This window comes from Caretta caretta, chromosome 12 (assembly GCF_965140235.1).
Source record: "Caretta caretta isolate rCarCar2 chromosome 12, rCarCar1.hap1, whole genome shotgun sequence".
In the NCBI taxonomy this organism is placed as follows: Eukaryota; Metazoa; Chordata; order Testudines; family Cheloniidae; genus Caretta; species Caretta caretta.
In genome coordinates, this window is record NC_134217.1 from 2,711,292 (window position 1) to 2,732,373 (window position 21,082).

The window sequence follows — 21,082 nt, forward strand, 5'->3', positions numbered from 1 at the left end:
TAAAGGTAACCTGAGGTGGGGGGGAAATACAGGGCATCGGCCCCTTTTACTTCTTTCCAAAAGAGAATAGCTGCGAAAGGGCTGGAGGGCAAAAACAACAGGGTTATTGCTTGTTTCCTGTTTACAATTGCCATACTGGGTCAGACCAAAGGGTCATGTAGCCCAGTGTCCAGTCTTCTGACAGTGGTAAATGCCAGGTGCCCCAGAGGGAATGAACAGAACAGGGAATCATCAAGTGATCCATCCCGTCTCCCACTCCCAGCTTCTGGCAAACAGAGGCTAGGGACACCATCCCTGCCCATCCTGGCTAATAGCCATTGATGGACTGGTCCTCCATGAACTTATCTAGTTCTTTTTTGAACCCTGTTATAGTTTTGGCCTTCACAACATTCTCTGGCAAAGAGTTCAACAGGTTGACTGTGAAAAAATACTTTATTTTGTTTGTTTTAAATCTGCTGCTTGTTAATTTCATTGGGTGACCCCTAGTTCTTGTGTTATGAGAAGGAGTAAATAACACTTCCTTATTTACTTTCTCCACACCAGTCACTTCATGGACCTCTATCATATCCCCCTTTAGTTGTCTCTTTTCTAAGCTGAAAAGTCCCAGTCTTATTAATCTCTCCTCATATGGAAGTTATTCTCTATCCTCTCTGTACCTTTTTGAATTCCAATATACCTTTTTTGAGATGGGGTGACTAGGTCTGTAGGCAGTATTCAAGATGTGGGTGTACCATGGATTTATACAGAGGCAATTGAGGTGTTGTCTCCCTTGGAAGACTCTGGGGTGACTGGAGAAGTGGGGACATGACATCTCCCAGACACAGCCAAGCCATCACTATTATACAACAGTCCTGCCCAGTGGGAAGTCTGCAGGCCAGGCAGGAACAGAACCCAGTTCTCCTGGGTTCCAGTCCAGTGGTCTAGCCCCACGAGAACTCTGTGCTCTTTTTAACTCCCCCCCCCCCACACACACACACGGCCCTCTCAGCGTCCATCTGGTGACTGAGTGATGCAGGGGTACTACAGCATAAGCTGCACAGAACCATGGAGTTCATGACTGGATCACAATGCATGTGCACAAGGGGCAGAGTTAAGATTGCCCAGGCAACCTTAATACTGGCATTTCCTAACTTCTGAGCGCTCGGCTCTGCACGCTGACCAGCCTGGGGATCAATGTGCAATGGGAAGCCTGGCCTAAAGGAGTGCTCTAGAGCACCCCAAGCCACGGGGACTGTGGCACAGCAGACTCTTGCTTCCCAAGACCACAGCGCTGGCATGTCCCCTTGGGCGCTGGCCCTGACAGGGAAGGTGCAGGACAGAGTGTTGCTGGACTGGCTGAGATGCATGCAGCCAGTGACCTTTACACAGGCCTGACACACACAAATCCCTGCCTCGCTCCCCCCTCCCTCCAGCACAGGATAGGCAGTGAAAGAGGTCAATTCTCCCTGCAGCCCAGCCATGCGGAGCCAACACACAGCACGTGCCCAGACAGAGGCAGCAGTTCTGTTTTGGGCCAGCTTGTCTGTTCTCCTTAAATCTTGACGAGAACACCAGGCTAAAGCAGATGAAGAGGGCACCAGAGGCGAGGGGGTGGATCCTCCCCATTCCCTGCTGCCCAGCTTCCAGAGGGCTGAGAAGAGGCCCCCGGATGTCAGGAGCCCTGGAAAAGCCAGGGACCTGTGGGCTGAGGGTCCCCTTCCTGCCCTAGGCCAGGTACCCTGGGACCCATCCAGGGCCTCTGCCTTTCACTTCTCCCTTCTCCTGCAGGCTCCTTTTAACCCCTTGGTGACCGGCAGCCCACACCCAGTGCAGGAGGTTCTGATCTCTGCACCAGGCTAGTTGGCACATTCCCAGTGGGAGTATTCTTCAGTTGTATCTGGGCATGGGGCAGTCTCCCGGGAGGTGCAGGGTCCCAGAGCCCAGGCTCCAGCCTGAGCGGCTACATTGCAGTTCACAGCCCCGCAGCCCAAGCCCCATGCCCTAGAGTTCAAAGCCAGAAGGGAGCACCAGAGCATCCTGCCTGACCCCCTATATAGCAAAGGCCCCCAGCACCCACACAGTAACCCCAACAACTGGACTGAGACCAAGCGTTACAGCCCTCAGGAGAGGACTGCCCTGTGCCAGGCAGAGAATGGGGAGTGAGGGTCACCAGTGCCCGAGGCCCCACAATGGCCAGAAAACAACAAAGGGAGCTACACCCCAACAATCCTGCCAAGTGACCCCCATCCGCTGCCAAGGCAGGACGAACCGGGATAGAGACCAGGGCTGATGAGCCTTGCTCCCACCCAATGTCCCAGCCCCAGCCCTGCTGCTGCAGAAGGAGATAAGCCAAAACAAAACAGAACGCATGGGTGGGGCCGGTGGGGGAAGGGGGGTGGGGGCACGGGTCGGGCTGGTAGGAAGGATTGGAGCCGCTGGCCAGGGCAGCAGCCAGGTGCGAGGCAAACAGCAGCTGGGGTTCCTACAGGGCTCTCCCCAGACTTTGCTAGAGGGATCCAGGCTTTATCCCAGCCTCGGGCTGGCAGGCCTGGCCCTCCCTCAGTCAGAGCTGCCTGGGGGCCCCCCCAAAGATGGAGCCCAAAGCCAGCAGCAGGAGGCTGGGCTCAGGTGCCCCCCTGGGTAGCTGTTCAGATACAGAGTTCTCCGCCTGGAAGTGTCCCCTGCTGCTACCAGAGCCACCCGCCAACAAAAGGCCCCAACTCAGAGGGCAGGTACCATGGGCTGCTCTGATGGGCTGGCTCCAACAGGGCTGGTGCAGGCAGCTAGTGGCCACCCCACAGCAATGAAGGGGTTAAACTAAGTGCAGCCCAGAAGATGGGGCCGGAGGGGGGGCTCTCTGCCACCTCTCCTCTCACCTCAGGCCCAGCCTTTCAGGGACAGTCCCCAGAGTTCCCCTCGCTCGCCTGGATCCATTCACCTGGCCCAGGGACTATCCAAGCAGCTGAGGGGAGCCCATGCAGCCATGCTGGAAAGCCCCACACCAAGGGGGCCAGCCCGAGGCTCTGCCACCAGCACCCACCTGCCTTCGGCTACACGTCCGGGCCTGCCTGCCACTCACTACGGCACAGCCACCCAGGATGTACCCCTCTCCCACCTGTTGAAAGGCCCCACTTGTGCCTTGCAGAGGCCCACCCTCCCCACGGCCCTGCCAGCTCCCTGTCAGCCTGTGGGTCTCGGCTGCCGGCTCTCCCCAAGGCTGGAACGCTCCGCTGCCATGGGGGAAATCAGCTGGCCCTTGGCCTGCTGCAAGGGGCACAGCACCTGTGCTCAGACTGGGGCCTGCCCGCGCTCACTGCCCAGGGGCAGGAGAGAGGCAGGACCTGCAGCTGGGCATCAGGGGTGCTGGCAGGGGAGTCACACCCACGTCCTCACCTCGCCCCAGAGTGAGCCCAGCCAGCTGTGCCTTGCCAGAGTGATCTGCTGCAGAGAAACGCAAGGGGGGGTGGGGAGCTGCCCTCCTGGCACCCAGGGAGCAGAGATCAGCCACTCAGGACGCTGGCCCCAGCCTGCAGGTGCCTCAGGAACAATCAACACAAGAGACCAGTCACCTCCAGAGACCGGGCTCAAGGAGAAACAGCTCCCGTGGGAGTGGCAGAGCCACAAAATCCACCACAGTCGGGACAAAGCAGGAGCGAGGGGCACCAGCAGAGCCCAGGCCAGGAGAGGAGGGGGCTGTGGATCGGAATCGAGGGGCACCTGCCGAGCTGGGGGTGTAGGGCTTGGATAACAAGGGGGGCTGAGGGTCAGGACTGAGGGGCACCAGCAGAGTGCAGTGTGATCGGGGGTGGGGGGCGGAGCCAGCCTAGCACCTGCCTGGCCTCAGTTTTACTAACATGCACTGCTCCCCCCAGTCCCCATCTCCTCCTGCCCCACAAGGCCACTGAAGGATTCATTTTCAGCCCCCCCTTTGAACCCCTCACTCTGAGGTCAGTGCCCTCTCGCAGGAAAGCAGTATGCCAAGCCAAGCCACAGACTGGGCACTGTGCACCCACTGGGAGAAGCCGAGGCAGGGACTGTGCAATATTGGACCTAGCACAGAGCTCGGGGGGGGAAGGCAACCGCAAAAAGCCACCATGGGACAGTCCAGCCCCAGGGTTTCCCCGGAAGTGGGGGAGGGGGCTCACTGATCCAGAACAAAGGGGAAGGTCTGACTTTGAATGGGCAGGTACAAGATGATGCACCCGCCACCAGCAGGCCACAGGGTGGTAGCTGCTTCCCCCAACCCCCATCCCGCCCGCCCGGGCCTGAGCAGGAGACTCCATCAGCCAGAGGGGAGAGGAGCAGCCTAGCAAGGCCACTGCCTTCCCAAGATCCACGGCGCAGAGCTAGAGGGGCCAAGGTGAGTCCTGCCCTGCCGAGTAAGGCGTGGCTGCTAGGCAGATAACTCGATCCCTTACTGCACGCCCTGCCATGATCTCTACCCAGGTCAGCTCCCTGGGCATGCCCCAGCCTGCCGAGGGGGGAGCGCTCCTCTGCACCCAGCCATGGGCTGTCTCTTCCCAGGCCTTGCCCAACACCGGATGCTGCCACTACTGGAGTGAGCACGGCCCCCCAGGGCCACCCTGGCACAACGCCCACCAGCTCCCGTGCCCCTCGGCCTGCCATTGCTAACACAGCATGGGTCCGGAGAGATTTAATGCGGCCTCATGCAGCCGGCCCCTGCCCGGGGAGAGACTCATGGGCACAAGGAGAGCCTGAGTGGGACAGAGACAGCAATGCAGCTGCGTCCTCGCCCCAGAGATCCAGCCCCTGGGACCTCACCCCACACGGGCTACCTCCGCAACTGTGACCTCGACCACACCCACCCACACTCAGAGGGGTCAATCACACAACTGCCCTACCCACACCCAGTCATTTGGGTCTGTACAGCAGCAGGCAGCCAGGCCCAGGGGGTTCTAGAGGGTAACCATGTCAGCCCTCGATGTTAATATGGGGTACAGCCCATGGAGACTACAGATCCCAGCATGCACTACTCCACCTCAATGTGACCAGCCTCAACAGGAAGCATTGCATGCTGGGTTCTGTAGTCTCCATATGTCCCATCGTCCTCCCCCCACCGTACTGGGCTAAAACGTGGCCAGCACCCCCAGAGTCTGGTCTCAGAGTGTCATCGTCTGTGCTGAACTGCCAAGTCCAAGGAGAGGCCTGGGGAGGAGATCTGGGTTTGAACTCTCAGAGCTCAGGGTGGGAGGGGTTTGTAGAGTCTTCTCACAGGAACCCAGGGAATAGCTACTTTATTTGCCTATGCCACTTAGGAGCTCTGTATCCCAGATCCCCCTGAGCTGGAACCGAGGAGTCCAGCCAGCCATTAACCCAGCACTGCGATGCTGCTAGCTGGAAGGAGCCCAGCCCTTTCGCTCGCTGAGCAGGCCGAAGCGTTAGGGATGAGAAAACCCGGGGCTGCTGCCATTCTTCCCGAACTCTGAAGCCATGTGGCCCTCCCTTCACACACAGCAATCCCCTCTGAAAGATCAGTAAGAAGCGTGCTTGTGCGCATGCACGAGTACAGACACACACAGGTCCTGGTGACACCTTAACTGGAAACAGATGGCAGCAAAGTGGTGCCTGCAGCAGGAGCTCAGGTGGCCTGGCTAGCCCATCAAATCACTTTGGTCTCACAGCTACGCACAAGTACTCTAGACATGGCCGACAAGGTGCGTGTGTACAGACCTGCGAGGGCGTGCTCTGCGGCTGGCTGGAGCTGGTAACACCAGTGTGCAGAGTGTTGTGTACACTACCCCTGAGGCTTAATGCAATGTAGGGCTTTCTGAGGAGACGCAGCCCTGGCCTGTGCTGAGCTGTGTAGGTTTTATGCCAATCCCATGCCACCACTTTCAAGGGTTTGCTCTGAGAAGTGAAACCAGCTGTGCCCAGAGGGCTCTCTCTCTGCCAGGCGTCCTCCCTACTCAGCACTGCCCATCCATCCTGAGCGCGAGGGGCACCGAAGTCAAGGAAGGGAGAGCAAAGGGAATTCGGCATGAACCTCAAGGTCTCCCTTCCTGCTTCCACTGACATCAATGGCAAGACTCCCGCTGAAGCAGCAGGATCTGATCACAGAGGGGTTTGGGACCTGGGGCCTTCCCACAGGGAGTGCTTGGCCAGCAGAGAGGGGAGTGCAGCAGGGGATGCAGCATGCGTCATGCAAGATCCACAACAAAGCCATGGCAAGTCTAGGCACAGTCTGCAAAGCCACGCACTTCTCACCCCTCACTCCGGTTCCCTGGAGCCCCGCACAAGCAAAGGCCGCCAGCCTGGAACGAAGCTGGATTCACAGGGCTCTCATTCTGGATTCTGAAGGCTGCTGGCAGGCTCACAGACCCGAGATGTCCCCTTCCGATCCCCAAAATGCTCCCGCAAAAATGAACTAAATATCGCAGCCCTGCTCCACCCCAGGCAGCTGCAGATTGATGGACAACCTCTTGGGCGGGTCTCCCAACACTTCTTCCTGCCCCTTTCCTAGATTTCAGACAGTCTGAGCACCTGTGTCCTCTAGCCAATGAATCCCACCCAGACACCCCGCATGGAGCTCAGTTATGTTTGCCTGAAGCATTTCTGTCCTCGGGAGACTAAAGTATCGTGTGCCACAGGCAGAGAGCAGCAGGGACTGAGGGGCCCCGGAATGGCAGGGACTGATGAGATGAGATGTGACAGAAGAAAAACTGAAGAAAAACTGTGCCCCACGCTGCAGAGGAAGGTGAAACCCCCCTAGGGTCCCAGCCAATCTGACTTGGGGGAAAATTCCTTCCCAAACCTGGTGATCAATTAGATCCTGAGCATGGGAGCAAGTCCCAGGCATCTAAACAGAGGAGTCTGGACCACCCGCAACCCTGTCCTGTTTCCAGCTGTAGCCAATCTCTGATGCTTTAGAGGAAGGCAACCCCCCCCCCCCCCGCAAAAAAAAAACAAAAACAAAAAAACCAAACATCTGACCAATTGTGCATCTGGGAGGGTGATTCCTTCCTGACCCTGCAGGCACCTGTCTGAAGCCTGAGAATTGATTACAATTATTGTCTTAATGCAGAGCTGCAAGCATCACGAGCATGCTGAGGACAATGCAGGTGCCCTGTTCTCCCCAGGGCCCATAATGGAAGGGGATTCCATGACCAGTCGCTCCGCCCCCTGCCCACCTAGATGATGGAGCTCATCCCAGAAGCTGGATTACAGCATGTCTGACAGAAAGCTACCTATTCTCCAAGCTATGGCAAGACCACCAGCCCCCTGGTTAACTATTCCAGTGTCTAATTCCCCTCACTGCTAGGCTCTCACCCCATTTCCACTCTGCACCTCCTGTCACTCCCACACAGCTCTGGCCTGTCATGTTCAGGGCTCCTCCAGGCACCGTGGACTTTCTACTCTGGCTTTTCCTCTCACCTGAGTCCCTGGTTTTCTTTTGGAAGGCTCCATTTCTAGTTCCCTCCCGCTTCCATGCGGCCCTCACCCACGGGACTAAGATTCACCGCTGCTCTCCAGGAGCCAGTCCCTACAGATAGATTTTGTGGTCAAAGCCTCAGGAATCTGCTAACCAGTATTTTCCAGGCACCCTGAGCCCTTCCTTTGAGAGTCCTAGAGATTTTTAGGTCACCCAGGAGACATAAATTCTGCCACAGATTTCTCTATTAAATCCTATCAGATGGTTTAAACGCCGCAGCAGGACACCCTTCTCTGTTAGATTCTACGTTTCTAGAACAATTGCCCTAAAAGTCCCATTAAATGGAACGGAGCCCGATTGGTTTCACCCCCAATCAATGGGGCGGGACTATTCCATGGGGGCTGCATTGCTTTGCCGCTTTTGGCTCAGGTGCTTTGGCCACCACTTGCCCTCTGCCAATCCTGGTGCTAGGAGGCAGGGCTGATTTGACTGCCCATTGTGGACACTGTGAACCCAGGGTGAAGATGCTCACACCAGTGCACTATTCCTATAGGGCAGGGGGATAAGCTGTCTTGGCACAGGGTGTCTTTAGACCCCTGTTGCTGTGTCCACACTAGGGGCTGCACAACGTAGCTATTTCAGTGTTAAAAAAAAATCACCCCCAAGAGAAGCAATGGAGAGCAGCCCTTAGAGCCAGGCCCCAGGAAGTCAGTGGGGACACAGGGGTTCCCCCACTGGGTTTGCAAGGTCAGATCCCTGCCAAGCAGCGAGTCCCAGGAGCAGGGAGAAGGTGGGTGCATGCAGGACTCAGCGCTGAGTCCTTGGGGGCAGACCAAGCAGGGGCTCTGAGGCACAAACAGGATCAGCCCTAGCAACCCCCTCCCCACTTCACTTCCTCGCATCTCCCTCAGCAGGACAGAAATAGAGTGGATGTCCCTATAAATAGCCCCGAGGGAGAGGCCAAGGAGGAAGGGGACAGTGAGAAGGCCTGGCCAGGCGCCACTATGGGTCCTGCGCCACCAGAGCTCCTCCCCATTCCCGGGCCAAGAGGGGACCATGGAGACCCAGGGATGCAGCCCCTGTGTCATGGGCCAGCAGATTTGCCCCCCAGCACCAGCAGCCCCCTCTCCAGGTGCTGGCGGGGAGAGGCCCCTAAGGCAGGAGTCAGCGCCCTGCTGGAGGAGCAGCACTAGCTCAGACATTCCTGCGCCCCCTCGGCACTTCTCACCCTTCCTCAGCACTTGACGGGCACGTAACCTGGTTCCTCTAGCCCTGAGAACATCACCCGCCGGCCCTGAGCAGGTGCTGGTGGCTCCTCAGCACCAGAGGATTCCCGCAGGTCTGGAGGCTCACCGCTGGTGCAGCCTGTGCCAGGACAGTCACCCGGCAGGCTCATCCGCACGGGGTGTTTGTCAATTCCCCCCCACAGCCACTGCCATGCGCGCTTGCCCCAGGGAGGGTAGCCAACTCCCCCACCCCCTGCGCTTGCCCCTGCGAGGGTTCTAGCCAGCACTAACCCAGGCGTGTGGGGCCTGGTATAACTATTTGCTCCCAGCTCTACTGGTCAGCACGTATGCCACCTCAATCTGTCACAGCTCTGAGCACCTCATCAGTCACCTGCCACAGGGTGGGGGTCAGGGAGGTATGGTTAATGAAGTGTGAGCTCTGCAATTCGGTTGTCACAATGCCCCACCTCCAAGGAACACTGTGGGGGTGGGAGGGGGTGGACGTGGATGGCATTTGTCAGACAGCAGCTAGCTAGGGGCCAGCATGACAGACTGAGCTTCCAAGCCGGGTCAGGGCAGAGCCCAGTGCCCCCTGTCCACCCCCCAACCCCTTTCCAGCTGGCCTCTGGCTAGTGGGTGGCTGGTAACATTTCCCAGGCCTGGCCCAGATGCCTGCCCATTCTCCAGGCACCATCCGGCTCACTGCAAGGTTCTGGGGTACACCCAGGTCTAGCATCCCAGCAGAACTGACTGGGAAGCGGGCATTAACACCCCCACCCCCACCCCAGTTTTCTGGGCAGGCAGTGGCTGGGCAGGAATACATGGGAGTAGCCAAGGCAGCAACAAAGCAAGGTTTGTCCTTTCAATTCCTTAAGCATTCCTCAGCCTGTCACAATAGCAGAGAAAGGAGAAAGTGCTAACCCAGGGAGGAGGCAGCCGCCAGCAGGACAAACAGCCATTGATCGACTGGCAGTGGGTGGCCTTCCCAAGTGCCCCCACAGCCTGCCTACGTCAAGGGCCCCAGCCTCCAGCCACTGCGGATCCTGCGCTGAGGCACTGGGAACCGGATGCAGCCGCAGGGGTGGGGCATTGCGAATGACATCGCCCTCCAGCTGGCCCTGGCCTGAATCTCGTCCAGCAGCACAGCACCTCTGGGAGCCACACAGCGAGGGGTGAACCCACCAAGCCCCAGGCAGGGGGTGGCTTGGGGAGATTCCTCTATGCAATGACTTGGCTTCCAATTAGTCCTTTCCAGTTCTCCCCGAGCCTCCCAGGAAACCAGACGTATCCTTCCCTGACAGGAACAAGCGGGGTTTTGACTGCTATCAGCCTCAGTCCACGAGGCCAGTGGGCGCTTTGCCACCAACTCAGCGTGCATGTGGTCAGCCCCAGCCATCATTGGCTTGCAAAAATCCACGTGACCAAGCGCCCCGAGGTTAGTGTCTGCATGAAACGGGCCATGGGCAGCACCAGGGGATTAAACCCAGTCCCGAGAGGACACAGCAGCTGTACATTCAGCCCAGTGACACTCATGGACCCCTGCTCTGCAGAGACCAAGGCCTGAATATCTCGGAGTGGGTCCCTCCAGGGCCTATTGGCCTGGCAGCAGGGACGGGGGCTGCCTATCCTGGTCCCCAGGGACATCAATCCAAACCCCTGGATTACAACTATTGTAAATACCCAAGCACGAGGCTGAACTTGAGAACAATAGGGCTCAGGAGCGAAGCCGTGGCCCAGAGAGCAGGCGCTGCCAGGTATGACTGCTGGCAAAGCCCGGCTGGTCCATGGCACGCAGAGCGGCCAGCACTGACTGCAAGGAGGTATCCTAAGGCTCTGCATGCCCTGCCTGTCAAAAGGCCACAAGCCCGCGCTCAGACCAGTGTCACCACGCTAACCAGAGATCACCCTGCAGGCAAAAGCCACCACCATGAGCACCAGCCAGATCCTGCAGGGACAGCCAAGGTTTGCTGGCCCAGCTCTGGGCTGCGTCCCCTTCTCTACAGGCACTCGGCCCAGCATCTCCCCCACAGGCCTGTTCAGCAGGATGCAAATACCAGAGCGGGGGGGAGGGGGCATCCCTAAACAAGCCAGCAGCCCCCCATCACTCCCACCCCCTTTCCGGCACTGCCCCTCCACCCACTGGCACTCACATGTCCGGTGCCAAAGCAGAGCGAGCGTGCAGGGAGCACGCAGCCAGCCACTCGCCTTCCCTTTGTTCCACTCCCATGGACAGAAGGAAAACACTGAAGTCTTAAAGGCACACGGGAGCCCACCCCCTTCGCCTTCTCCATGGAAACTGGCTCCAGCCATGTGATTCAGACAGGAAACTACAGGGATATCAGCTGCAAAGAGCTGGGAACTCCTCCCCCAGCCCCCACTGATAGGGAGAGCGCCCAGCGCTGCGAGGCTGGCACGGAGAGAAGGGGGCAAGCCAGGAACCTGGCAACGAGTCTGGGCTTAGCCCGGCCGAGTGCCACTCAGAGCCTGCATTCGGTGGGCGACTGCAGTGAGGAGACTGGTACCACAGTGCTCACTGGGCCCTGGGGAGACATGCCAGAATCAGGCCCGTGTCCTGCAAGGCTTGGGGGGGGGGGAGCCCCCACCAGAGGGCACTACTGGCAAGAGCCAATTGCTCAAGCCCCCACGGACCCACACAGAAGAGACTCCAGTCACACTGGGTCACAAGGGAAAGGTGTTTGGGGCCAGCAAGACTGACAAAGGCCCAGTGTGGAGCACTGAGGGGTGGGGGCTGCCGGTCAGGACTCAGCCTGGGTGGGCCCCCAGGACCAGAACAGCAGGGCCCAGTGGGATGCTTTCCTGAAGTTCCTGCTTGCTCAGTTCTGCCCCACTGAGCCCAGCTCTGTCCCTGTGGTCAGTGCAGGCAGCTCCAGCTATGGTTCCCTTCTGGCTGGGGGCGGCCTTCCCCAGGAGCCCTCAAGAGCTTTCAGGCCTCACATGACAGAGGTGACCTCTCTTGCACCAGTCAGCATGAGTAGCCAACAGGAACGGCAGACATGGGGTAATGGTGCCAGCCATTCCCCGCTCCCCCAAGCTCTGTACAACTCAGGCTTCACTGAGGACACAAGACAGGTGAAAGTAGCATGGACTAGTGCACAGGATCCCTGCGTCCCATTCCCAGCTCTGCCACTGACTGGCTGGGATCTTGAGCGGTCCCTTGCCCTCTCTGTGGTCATCTGTAAAGCAGGGCTGATAACACTAGCCCCCAAACTGGACTATTCCACACACCCATCCAGGGGTCACCCAGTGTAATTAAGAGGCAGCAGGTCTAGAACCAACAAATGGAAGTTCTTCACACAGCACACAGCCAACCTGTGGAACTCACTGCCAGGGCATGTTGTGAAGGCCATAAGCATAACTGCATTAAAAAAATAACTAGCTATGTTCATGGAGGGTAAGTCCATCAATGGCTATTAGACACAATGGGCAGGGACGCCACCCTGTGTTCTGGGTGTCCTAACCTATGACGGCCAGAAGCTGGGAATGGGCGACAGGGGATGGATCACTTGATGATTCCCTGTTCTGTTCATTCCCTCTGGGGCACCTGGCACTGGCCACTGTTGAAAGACAGGATACTGAGCTAGATGGATCACTGGTCTGACCCAGTGTGGCTGTTCTTATGTTCTTATCCACCCTATGAGACAGCGCCATCCCGTGGCTGACCCCGGGTGGGGCAGGGCCATCAAAGGGCAGCCTTGCTCTGGATGGAGCTGGCAGCATTTCGATTGCGTCTCACACCTCGGCAGATGGTCCCATGATCATGTGAGTCCCAGCAGAAGGGTATTACCACTGAATCCAGGCCCTACACCACCCACTCTCCCCAGGGCCAATGCCACTGGACTCTGAGCTCAGGGGGAACGTGTCTCTCACACGCATGCCACGAACTGACAAACCCAGTGTGGAAATCAGAGCCTGGGTAGCGCCAGGCACAGCCCCTAGGGCATGAGTGCACAGATGGGCTGCACTGGCTGCTCCCCAGGAGCCCCAAGGAAGTACCTGCTGGCACGTGAGGGAGCAGATTGCAGCCATCCTTGTCTCTAACGTGGGTGTGTCGGCCATGAAATGACCCACCCCAGCCTGAGTCACCTCTCGCTGGGCCCTTACCCTGGGCAGCTACGTCCATCCCCCTGTGGGTAGCGAGCCCCCTTTGTGGACAGCAGTGAGAACACCTTGACACTAACACTCAGCTTGTCCAGACAGGTTCCCATCCAAAGGTCTCAAAAGCACCTTGCTGCAGCAGGAGAGTGCAATTAAACACATTTCACTGATAAGGAAACTGAGGCCCAGGGAGGGGAAGTGACACACCCAAGGCCACCTTAGTGAGCCAGCGGCCGAGGCAGGAACAGAACCCAGAAGTCCAGACTCCCAGTCATGTGCTCTAACCACTAGACTTTGCTGCCTCCCCTGCTGATTTGAAGAGCTTCATTCTGGAGGGTGGGAGCCGGAGGCTTGAGCTCAAAGTTGCCTCCCCATAAAGACAGCGCCTCCTAGTGGGGAGTCAGCTCCAGACAATGCGGCCAGAAGCAGCGAGGGCATGTGCAGGAGGGGCAGCCCTGCTCACTCAGGGCCCAAGCCAAGACACACCAGCTACAATTGTTCCGGGGTCTCCCTGACTTCCAGGATGCAGCAGGCGAGTGCAATTAAACCTGCAGCCTGCAGGTACAATATGCTCCATACAGAGGGCATCTGCAGCCAGGCCTAGTCTCAGGGAGAGAATTCCCACATTCCAAGAGTCTGCCCTTCGGCCCCACTGCACTCGAAGATGGAGATGTAACTGCATCCCGGTGTACAAGCTCCGTGCGAGGTGCTGCAAGGGCAGTTGCACCTCCCTCCAGCACAGAGCAGGGAGGCGGCCCCTTTCCAGCTAATCAAGGAAAACAATGAAGGGTTTAGTTCATTCTTGCCCGCACCCACAAACCCTCTTGTACCATGGCTGCAAACCAGCCCCACACTAGCCACATTATGCCAGCCACCTCTCCCCACCCACCCCAGGAGAGAACTGGAGTCAGAGGAGCTCACGGGCAAGAGGCTCTGCATGCCGGGAGCACAGTCTGGGCCGTTGCCCTCGCAGTTTGCAGCTGTACGTAGTTTTCTTATCCAGGGGTGCTGTGCGCAGCTCTGCTCAGCGCTTGCGTCACGAGCTACAGGTCACCGCCCAGCCGGCTTCAAAGAGCAAATGAATCTCGTGCTGTCAGACTAGCCCAAGGCACCCCAGGCTGGGGCAGTCACTCCACAGCTCCCGAGCAGCAGCCAGCACTCTCAGCCTGACACAGCAGAGGCAGGTACCACCTCAGCCCCAGCCCACCCTGCTGTCAGGAACAATCCTGTGGTGACCCTGGGGGACAGGCTGGCTGATCTAACAGGGCTCTGTCAGCTCCAGGTTCAAGGACTCAACCACTCTAGAGTTCAGCAGGGAATTGCCACGGCCAGCTTTTGAGCAGGCAAGAACTGGCTATGCTGGGTACTGACCCAAGCTCCTGCTCCGTGCTCTGGGGAGACCTGTACTTGGTCCCCAGTTCCCATGCCTGTCACAGGCCGGCAGAGCTGTGGATGCACCGGCGTGAGGGTAGCACATCTCCAACCATCAATGAAGCAGAGCTTACTGGCATGGCTGCACCCATCCTTCCCAGCTCAGAGGTCTGCAAAGCTCCCCCACTCTCACACCTGGCCTAGATTTTGCAGGATCGCCCTAGTTTGAAATGGGCCACGTCTGTCCCAGACCCCTGTGGACCGTCCCATCGTTCAAAGGAGAGGCAGCAATGGTCTGATGCAAGAACACTCATCTCACTTTATGTTCAGGGTTTGCAAAATTGCAATGAAGTAAGCAGGGCAATGAAGTGGAACAACAAACAATGCCGTGTGCTGAGGCACTGCTCCTGCAAGTCTCACAGGGCGTCCCACTCCTTACCGGAGCAGTATGCCCAACCACGAGCCACTGACGCACCCAGGCGAAGGGACTGCTCCAGGGTCACAGAGGGAGTCTGTGACAAAGCCAGGAAGAGAACCCACAAGTCCCAGCTCCCAACCCCTCTACACACTGCATCATGCAACCTCTCAAATACATAGAATAAGCCATTCTGGCCTAGAAGATGCAGTTGGATCACAAAAAACCTGAACAGCGTAGAGAAGGAAGAAGAGAACAGGCCCTCTTAGCATGATCACTAGGGAATTAAACTGAAATAGACACCAAAGCAGAAGCACACAGAGATGCCACAAAACACACCCAAACAACCCCCATCTGGTCACTTTTCTCCCGAACACTCCTTCCAGCTTCCCCCAGTTACATCTGAGCACAAGGCTCGAACTGGCAGTTCCATGTCTCTCTTTACTCTCCTGGTCTGGGAGGTTCTGGGCAGAAGAAGGGCAGGAAGGGCAGCAAGGGCGCAAGTCAGGCCATTACACCATCCGGTCTTCCCCAGCCTGGAGGTCTGCAAAGCACCTGGGGCAGTTACCCTGCCGCTCTTCCCACCAGCTGTATGCTCTGGGTGCTGTCACTGAACATACTGACGGGGGAGGCTCCAGGGGACGCGCCTTGTTCTGTCCGATGGCAGCTGGATCCCATGGTAGCCGTACATACTGCCGGACCCGGGGACTTGCATCATGCACCCTTCAGCACCGTACTAAAGCCTTACGAGTCAGCAGACCCCCAGACTGCAATCAGCTAGACGGCCAGACCTTGGATTTCCAGGGCAGAATAACCCTCCGTCTGGCCCAAGCTAAACGTACTGACTTCAGGTGTCCTCTCTGGATGGTACACCCAGGCCGGGGCAGGAGGAGGATGAGGAGTGGAGTGGCACTCTGCCCACAAAGTGAACCCACTGACTAGTGACACTACCCTCAATAGGGAGCAGGTATTCACAATACAATCACATGCCCTCTCCGGCTATGCTGGGCTCCTTGGACCTGGCTCCCCTTCGGTGGGGCTCAAATACCCTGCTGGCTTCCCCTCAGCGCAGGAAGTATGTACTGCCTGCTCCATGCCCAGGCTGCACCTCCCATGCCTACACTGCTACACGTAGCGGCATCACATCCCACTGCCAAAGCCTTTAGCTGCCATACGTAGCTACACACTGCAGCGAGTGCGGACAAAGCCTGTGGCATGCAGCTACACATGGCCTACAGCCACCGCAAGCAAAGACAAGGTCTTTGGCAGCTCCCCACCTCTAGCTTTGAGAGGCCCCAGGACAGCATCGTCAGCGCAGGCTCAGCAGCGTGTACCGCCATTGCACCGGGATGGGCTGCTCTCTTGGGAGAACTCCCAGGTGGCAACTTCACAACGAATGGGCCACAGGTGAGAAACAAGGCCCTGCGGCCGAGGGGCTAGGTGGAGAGGAAGTGGGGAATAGCTACGCTACTGGGCAGTTCCCCACCCGCCACTCTGGCCCCCCTCTCCGCACCCAGGGAGCCTCACCATGCACTTTTGCTAGTAAACATTAACTCCACAAAGGTCTCCACTCAGCACTGTCTGGGCCAGGGGCACAGCCTGCTCCAAGCTCCCTGGAGCCCTCTCCACTCAAGCTCCACCCATCAAATAGGGAAAACCCTTCCAAATGAAGGGAGGTTTGGATTCGCCTGCCAGTAGCTCCACAGCAAATCCCCGGCATGCACACTCGAGGGGAGGGGAATAAATTCTCCATGCAACAGCATTTCCCATTTAGCTTGAGGGCTGACATCGGATGGCACTAAGGGGTTAACGCTGACAGGCCAGAACGCGCTGTGGGCATGTCAGGATCTAAGCCCTGAGTGGCGCTGCCCAGCAGACCCTGCTGCGGAGCAGAGAGAGTCACAGAGCCCGGCTAGGAAGCTAACACAATGAAATACCACGCACCCCTCTTCCCCAGTGCAGTGACCAGCCCCCACAGAGACACGGCCCACACCTTTGTAATGTCTGGCTTCAGGAGGGTGCCTAGACGTGAGCAGAGGTGCCCCTGCTCCACCAGCCCTGAATCCGGCCCCTAACGAGGCACGAGCCCAGGGGCTGCACCTGCAGGGTCTCTGCTGCCACGAAGAGCCAGGGCCGTCTGCAGGCCAACTTCATGGGGGGAGGCGAGCACAGCAGAGGCACAGCCCTCTATCCAAGAGCCACCTGTGTCTCCCTGGAGAGGCTTAGTAATTGCCTGTCAGTCACAGGACGCAAAAGCTGCCAGCCATCAGCTGTGTCTGCTCTGCCAGGAGAGAAGACAAAGGCTGCTCATGGCCCCCAGGCCACCCCTCAGACAGCTGCTGATGGCTCTATGTGGCCACACTGAGCCTGTCCCTGGGGGCGCCTGAGGCGGCCCCCGGTCCCAGCAGGGCGGCAGAGGCTAGAACCATTTTGCTCATTCCTTCCACTCTCTTTGGCGAGAAGCACACGGCCCTGGCTCGGGGCCTTTCCACTCCACGTCACCCCTTGGAACGGCTGTGCTCCCGGCACTCCCTGCCCGCAGCTGCAGCCCAGCAGAGCTCCTGGCCAGGGCCTCTGCCGCACTGCCCACAGGCCAGCCTGGGGCGGGGGGCCAGGCACGCTTCCGGCAAGTTCCACCAGCTGCCCTTCAGTGGGAGCTGGGAGGGCAGCGATAACATGGGGGGGCCTCAAGCTCTCAGAGCGCCTGGGCGTCCTGCACTAAGCCTCCCCCCCACCTGCAACACCGACCCACCCCCGACCAGGAGCAAGCAGTGAACGAGTGTCCCCCTCCACCCCTGCTCCTCTCCTCTCTTTCCCTCCCCTCCCCCTGCTCGTAGCTGCTTTTCATTTACTTGGCAACTCAGCAGGCCTGAGACTCATACCCACTCAGCCTGCCAAAGGTACCGCTGTCCTCACAAGGCCTGCTAGTGCCTCTCACGCAGGGTCCACCAGCCCCTCCCCAGCCCAGTGCAGCTCTGCCAGCTTCACAGCAGAGCGCGAATCCAGCTCGGCAGGTCCTGCTGTCGTGCCTGGTTCAAACCCTCTGGTGTGGTTTCAATGCAGGTTGGCAGCTCAAGCCTGCCGCAGGAGCACAGAAAAGGGAAGGGAGAGCATTTCGCTGCTACAGAACAGCTTCTCCTGCCTGGGAACTCGGTCCTGAGAGGCCCTCGGTACAGCCCTGCGTCAGAGGGACCCCACCCCCAGCTCAGTAGCAAAATGCACGGATGGGCCCTGTGCTCATCACCTGCAATGGGCACGCAGGGCTGCCAGCATGCACAGGGCCGTGCGGACAAAGCAACAGGCAGGACCCCGCCCTATGGAGCTGAACCTGGACAGACAAAAGTGCAAACAATAGGAGACCTGGGTAGGTAAAGGAGCTGGAGGGCAGGACAGAGTCAGAAACTGCCAGTTCAATCCACTTGGCCCAAAAGCCACCGGGGAGCCTGGCCCTGGTCACTATCCAAGGGGGTGAGATTCCAGGCTGCAACCCTCAGAAGTCCAGTCCCCCCTCCAGAACGACTCCGATCTCAGCTAAGCCCGGGCACAGAGCCCCAGCACCACCAGCTGCCACCTCCGCGCCCTCAGCCTGGGGCCATGGGCAGCTGAGCTGTCCCCAGCCATTCAGCCCTGGTTTTCGGTCCCTGTGCCACACTGGTTCCCGCCGTGATGAGCCAGCCCTGCTCCATGCTCTGCGGGTCCATCAGGGACCAGGGCAGGCTGCCCCATGAGTCAGAGCTAACTGCAGACAACGCATCACTGGCAGAGGTTTCTAACCCATGCCAGTCACCTCCACCTGCCGGTGCTTCCTGACGGTCCCAAGGAGAGACTCAGACGCTGCCCCGCATACTTGTCAGAAAGACAACACCCACGCGCTACTTAATTCACATTATCGGCCCAAGACCAGCCCAAAGCAATGTAAACCCAGCCTTCCCTATTGGGCCCCACATGTGCCAGGTAGTTGTACGCATCACTTAGGCTGCGACACCTAGGCCCTAGACAAGGAGAGTCGAGGATGGAGATGGAGCCCTGGCTTTCATGGGCTAATGCCAACCATCAGTGTGAGTGATGGTGCAAGGGCTGGGCTAGCAGAACTCAAGTCAGCAGACCCTAGGTTTGCTAACCTAGGGCTCCAGCATCCACACTGCATTGTGCATCCGAGTCCAGCCCTCAACTCCCACACCTCCTAGCGCTGCTTGGGCCCTGTGCTCATAGTGCAGCATGGGGCAACTCGACTGTCCAGAGGTCACAGAGAGTTGGCCCGTGAGATTTTGGGATACTATTGGTGGATTCCCAGTGCATGAATCCAGCGGGGCTGCGCCCACGCTCCAAAGCAACAGGGCTTGAACCCTGGGTCCCAGCTTGCCAGAGGCTCAGACCCTCCATCCCCATGGGGCGCTAGGGCTCTGAGTCAGCACAACATGTGTGTAGACGGAGGGGGTTAGGCCTCAGCTGGAGTTCGAACCTGGCCCTACCCTTCAGCCCAGACACACCTGGGTCCCAGCCACACTAGGAAACTGGCCTGGAGCTGATAAGAATCATAGAATATCAGGGTTGGAAGGGACCTCAGGAGGTCATCTAGTCCAAACCCCTGCTCAAAGCAGGACCAACCCCAACTAAATCATCCCAGCCAGGGCTTTGTCAAGCCTCACCTTAAAAACTTTTAAGGAAGAAGATTCCACCACCTCCCTAGGTAACGCATTTCAGTGTTTCACCACCCTCCTAGTGAAAAAGGTTTTCCTAATATCCAACCGAAACCTCCCCCACTGCAACTTGAGACCTTTACTCCTTGTTCTGTCATCCGCTACCACTGAGAACAGTCTAGAGACATCCTCTTTGGAACCGCCTTTCAGGTACTTGAAAGCAGCTATCAAATCCTCCCTCATTCTTCTCTTCCATAGACTAAACATCCCCAATTCCCTCAGCCTCTCCTCATAAGTCATGTGTTCCAGTCCCCTCATCATTTTTGTTGCCCTCCGCTGGACTCTTTCCAATTTTTCCACATCCTTCTTGTAGTGTGGGGCCCAAAACTGGACACAGTACTCCAGAGGAGGCCTCACCAATGTCGAATAGAGGGGAACGATCACCTCCCTTGATCTGCTGGCAATGCCCCTACTTATACAGCCCAAAATACCATTGGCCTTCTTGGCAACAAGGACACACTGTTGACTCATATCCAGCTTCTCGTCGACTGTAACCCCTAGGTCCTTTTCTGCAGAACTGCCACCGAGCCATTCGGTCCCTAGTCTGTAGCGGTGCATGGGATTCTTCCGTCCTAAATGCAGGACTCTGCACTTGTCCTTGTTGAACCTCATCAGATTTCTTTTGGCCCAATCCTCTAATTTCTCTAGGTCCCTCTATATCCTATCCCTACCCTCCAGCGTATCTACCTCTCCTCCCACTTTAGTGTCATCTGCAAACTTGCTGAGGGTGCAATTCATGCCATCCTCCAGATCATTAATGAAGATACTGGACAAAACCTGCCCCAGGACCGACCTTTGGGGCACTCCGCTTGATACCAGCTGCCAACTAGACATGGAGCCATTGATCACTACCTGTTGAGCCCGACAATCTAGCCAGCTTTCTATCCACCTTATAGTCCATTCATCCAGCCCATACTTCTTTAACTTACTGGCAAGAATACTGTGGGAGACTGTCAAAAGCTTTGCTAAAGTCAAGGAATAACACGTCCACTGCTTTCCCCTCATCCACAGAGTCAGTTATCTCACATAGAAGGCAATTAGGTTAGTCAGGCATGACTTGCCCTTGGTGAATCCATGCTGACTGTTCCTCATCACTTTCCTCTCCTCTAAGTGCTTCAGAATTGATTCCTTGAGGACATGCTCCATGATTTTTCCAGGGACTGAGGTGAGGCTGACTGGCCTGTAGTTCCCAGGATCCTCCTCCTTCCCTTTTTTAAAGATGGCCACTATATTAGCTTTTTTCCAGTCGTCCGGGACTTCCCCCGATCGCCATGAGTTTTCAAAGATAATGCCCAATGGCTCTGCAATCACATCCGCCAACTCCTTTAGCACTCTCAGACACAGCGCATCCAGCCCCATGGACTTGTGCTCGCCCAGCTTTTCTAAATAGTCCCGAACCACTTCTTTCTTCACAGAGGGCTGGTCACCTCCTCCCCATGCTGTGCTGCCCAGTGCAGTAGTCTGGGAGCTGACCTTGTTCGTGAAGACAGAGGCAAAAAAAGCATTGAGTACATTAGCTTTTTCCACATCCTCTGTCACTAGGTTGCCTTCCTCATTCAGTAAGGGGCCCACACTTTCCTTGATTTTCTTCTTGTTGCTAACATACCTGAAGAAACCCTTCTTGTTACTCAACATCTCTTGCTAGCTTCAACTCCAGGTGTGATTTGGCCTTCCTGATTTCACTCCTGCTTGCCCGAGCAATATTTTTATACTCTTCCCTGGTCATTTGGTTGCCAACAGGCCCTTCTGAGCTGCCACTGAAAACTATTCAACCACTTGGTGTGGACACGACAAACCCATGCTCGGTACTGGTCCCAGAGCCTGGCCCGTCTCAGCAAGTCTCCAGCCCACGTTCTGCCCCACCCCAGCCCTTTGCAACACCACT

General features: G+C 57.5%; 1 protein-coding gene across 10 annotated transcripts in view; it reads right to left on the minus strand.

The window, feature by feature from the left end:
* The window catches only part of RIPOR1 (RHO family interacting cell polarization regulator 1), a 118,465-nt gene that overhangs the window by 63,493 nt on the left and 33,890 nt on the right, over nucleotides 1-21,082 (minus strand). For 3 of the 10 annotated variants that reach the window (XM_048816419.2, XM_048816415.2, XM_048816417.2), the window contains exon 1: nucleotides 10,746-10,920. The exons of 6 other annotated variants lie outside the window; for them this stretch is intronic. In XM_048816419.2, the coding sequence (XP_048672376.1) occupies nucleotides 10,746-10,905 (160 nt within the window). In that variant the 5' untranslated portion in view covers nucleotides 10,906-10,920. Of the gene's footprint in view, nucleotides 1-10,745; nucleotides 10,921-13,632; nucleotides 13,730-21,082 lie in introns of those variants that run through there. One more of the 10 variants, XM_048816426.2, reaches the window with a different exon arrangement.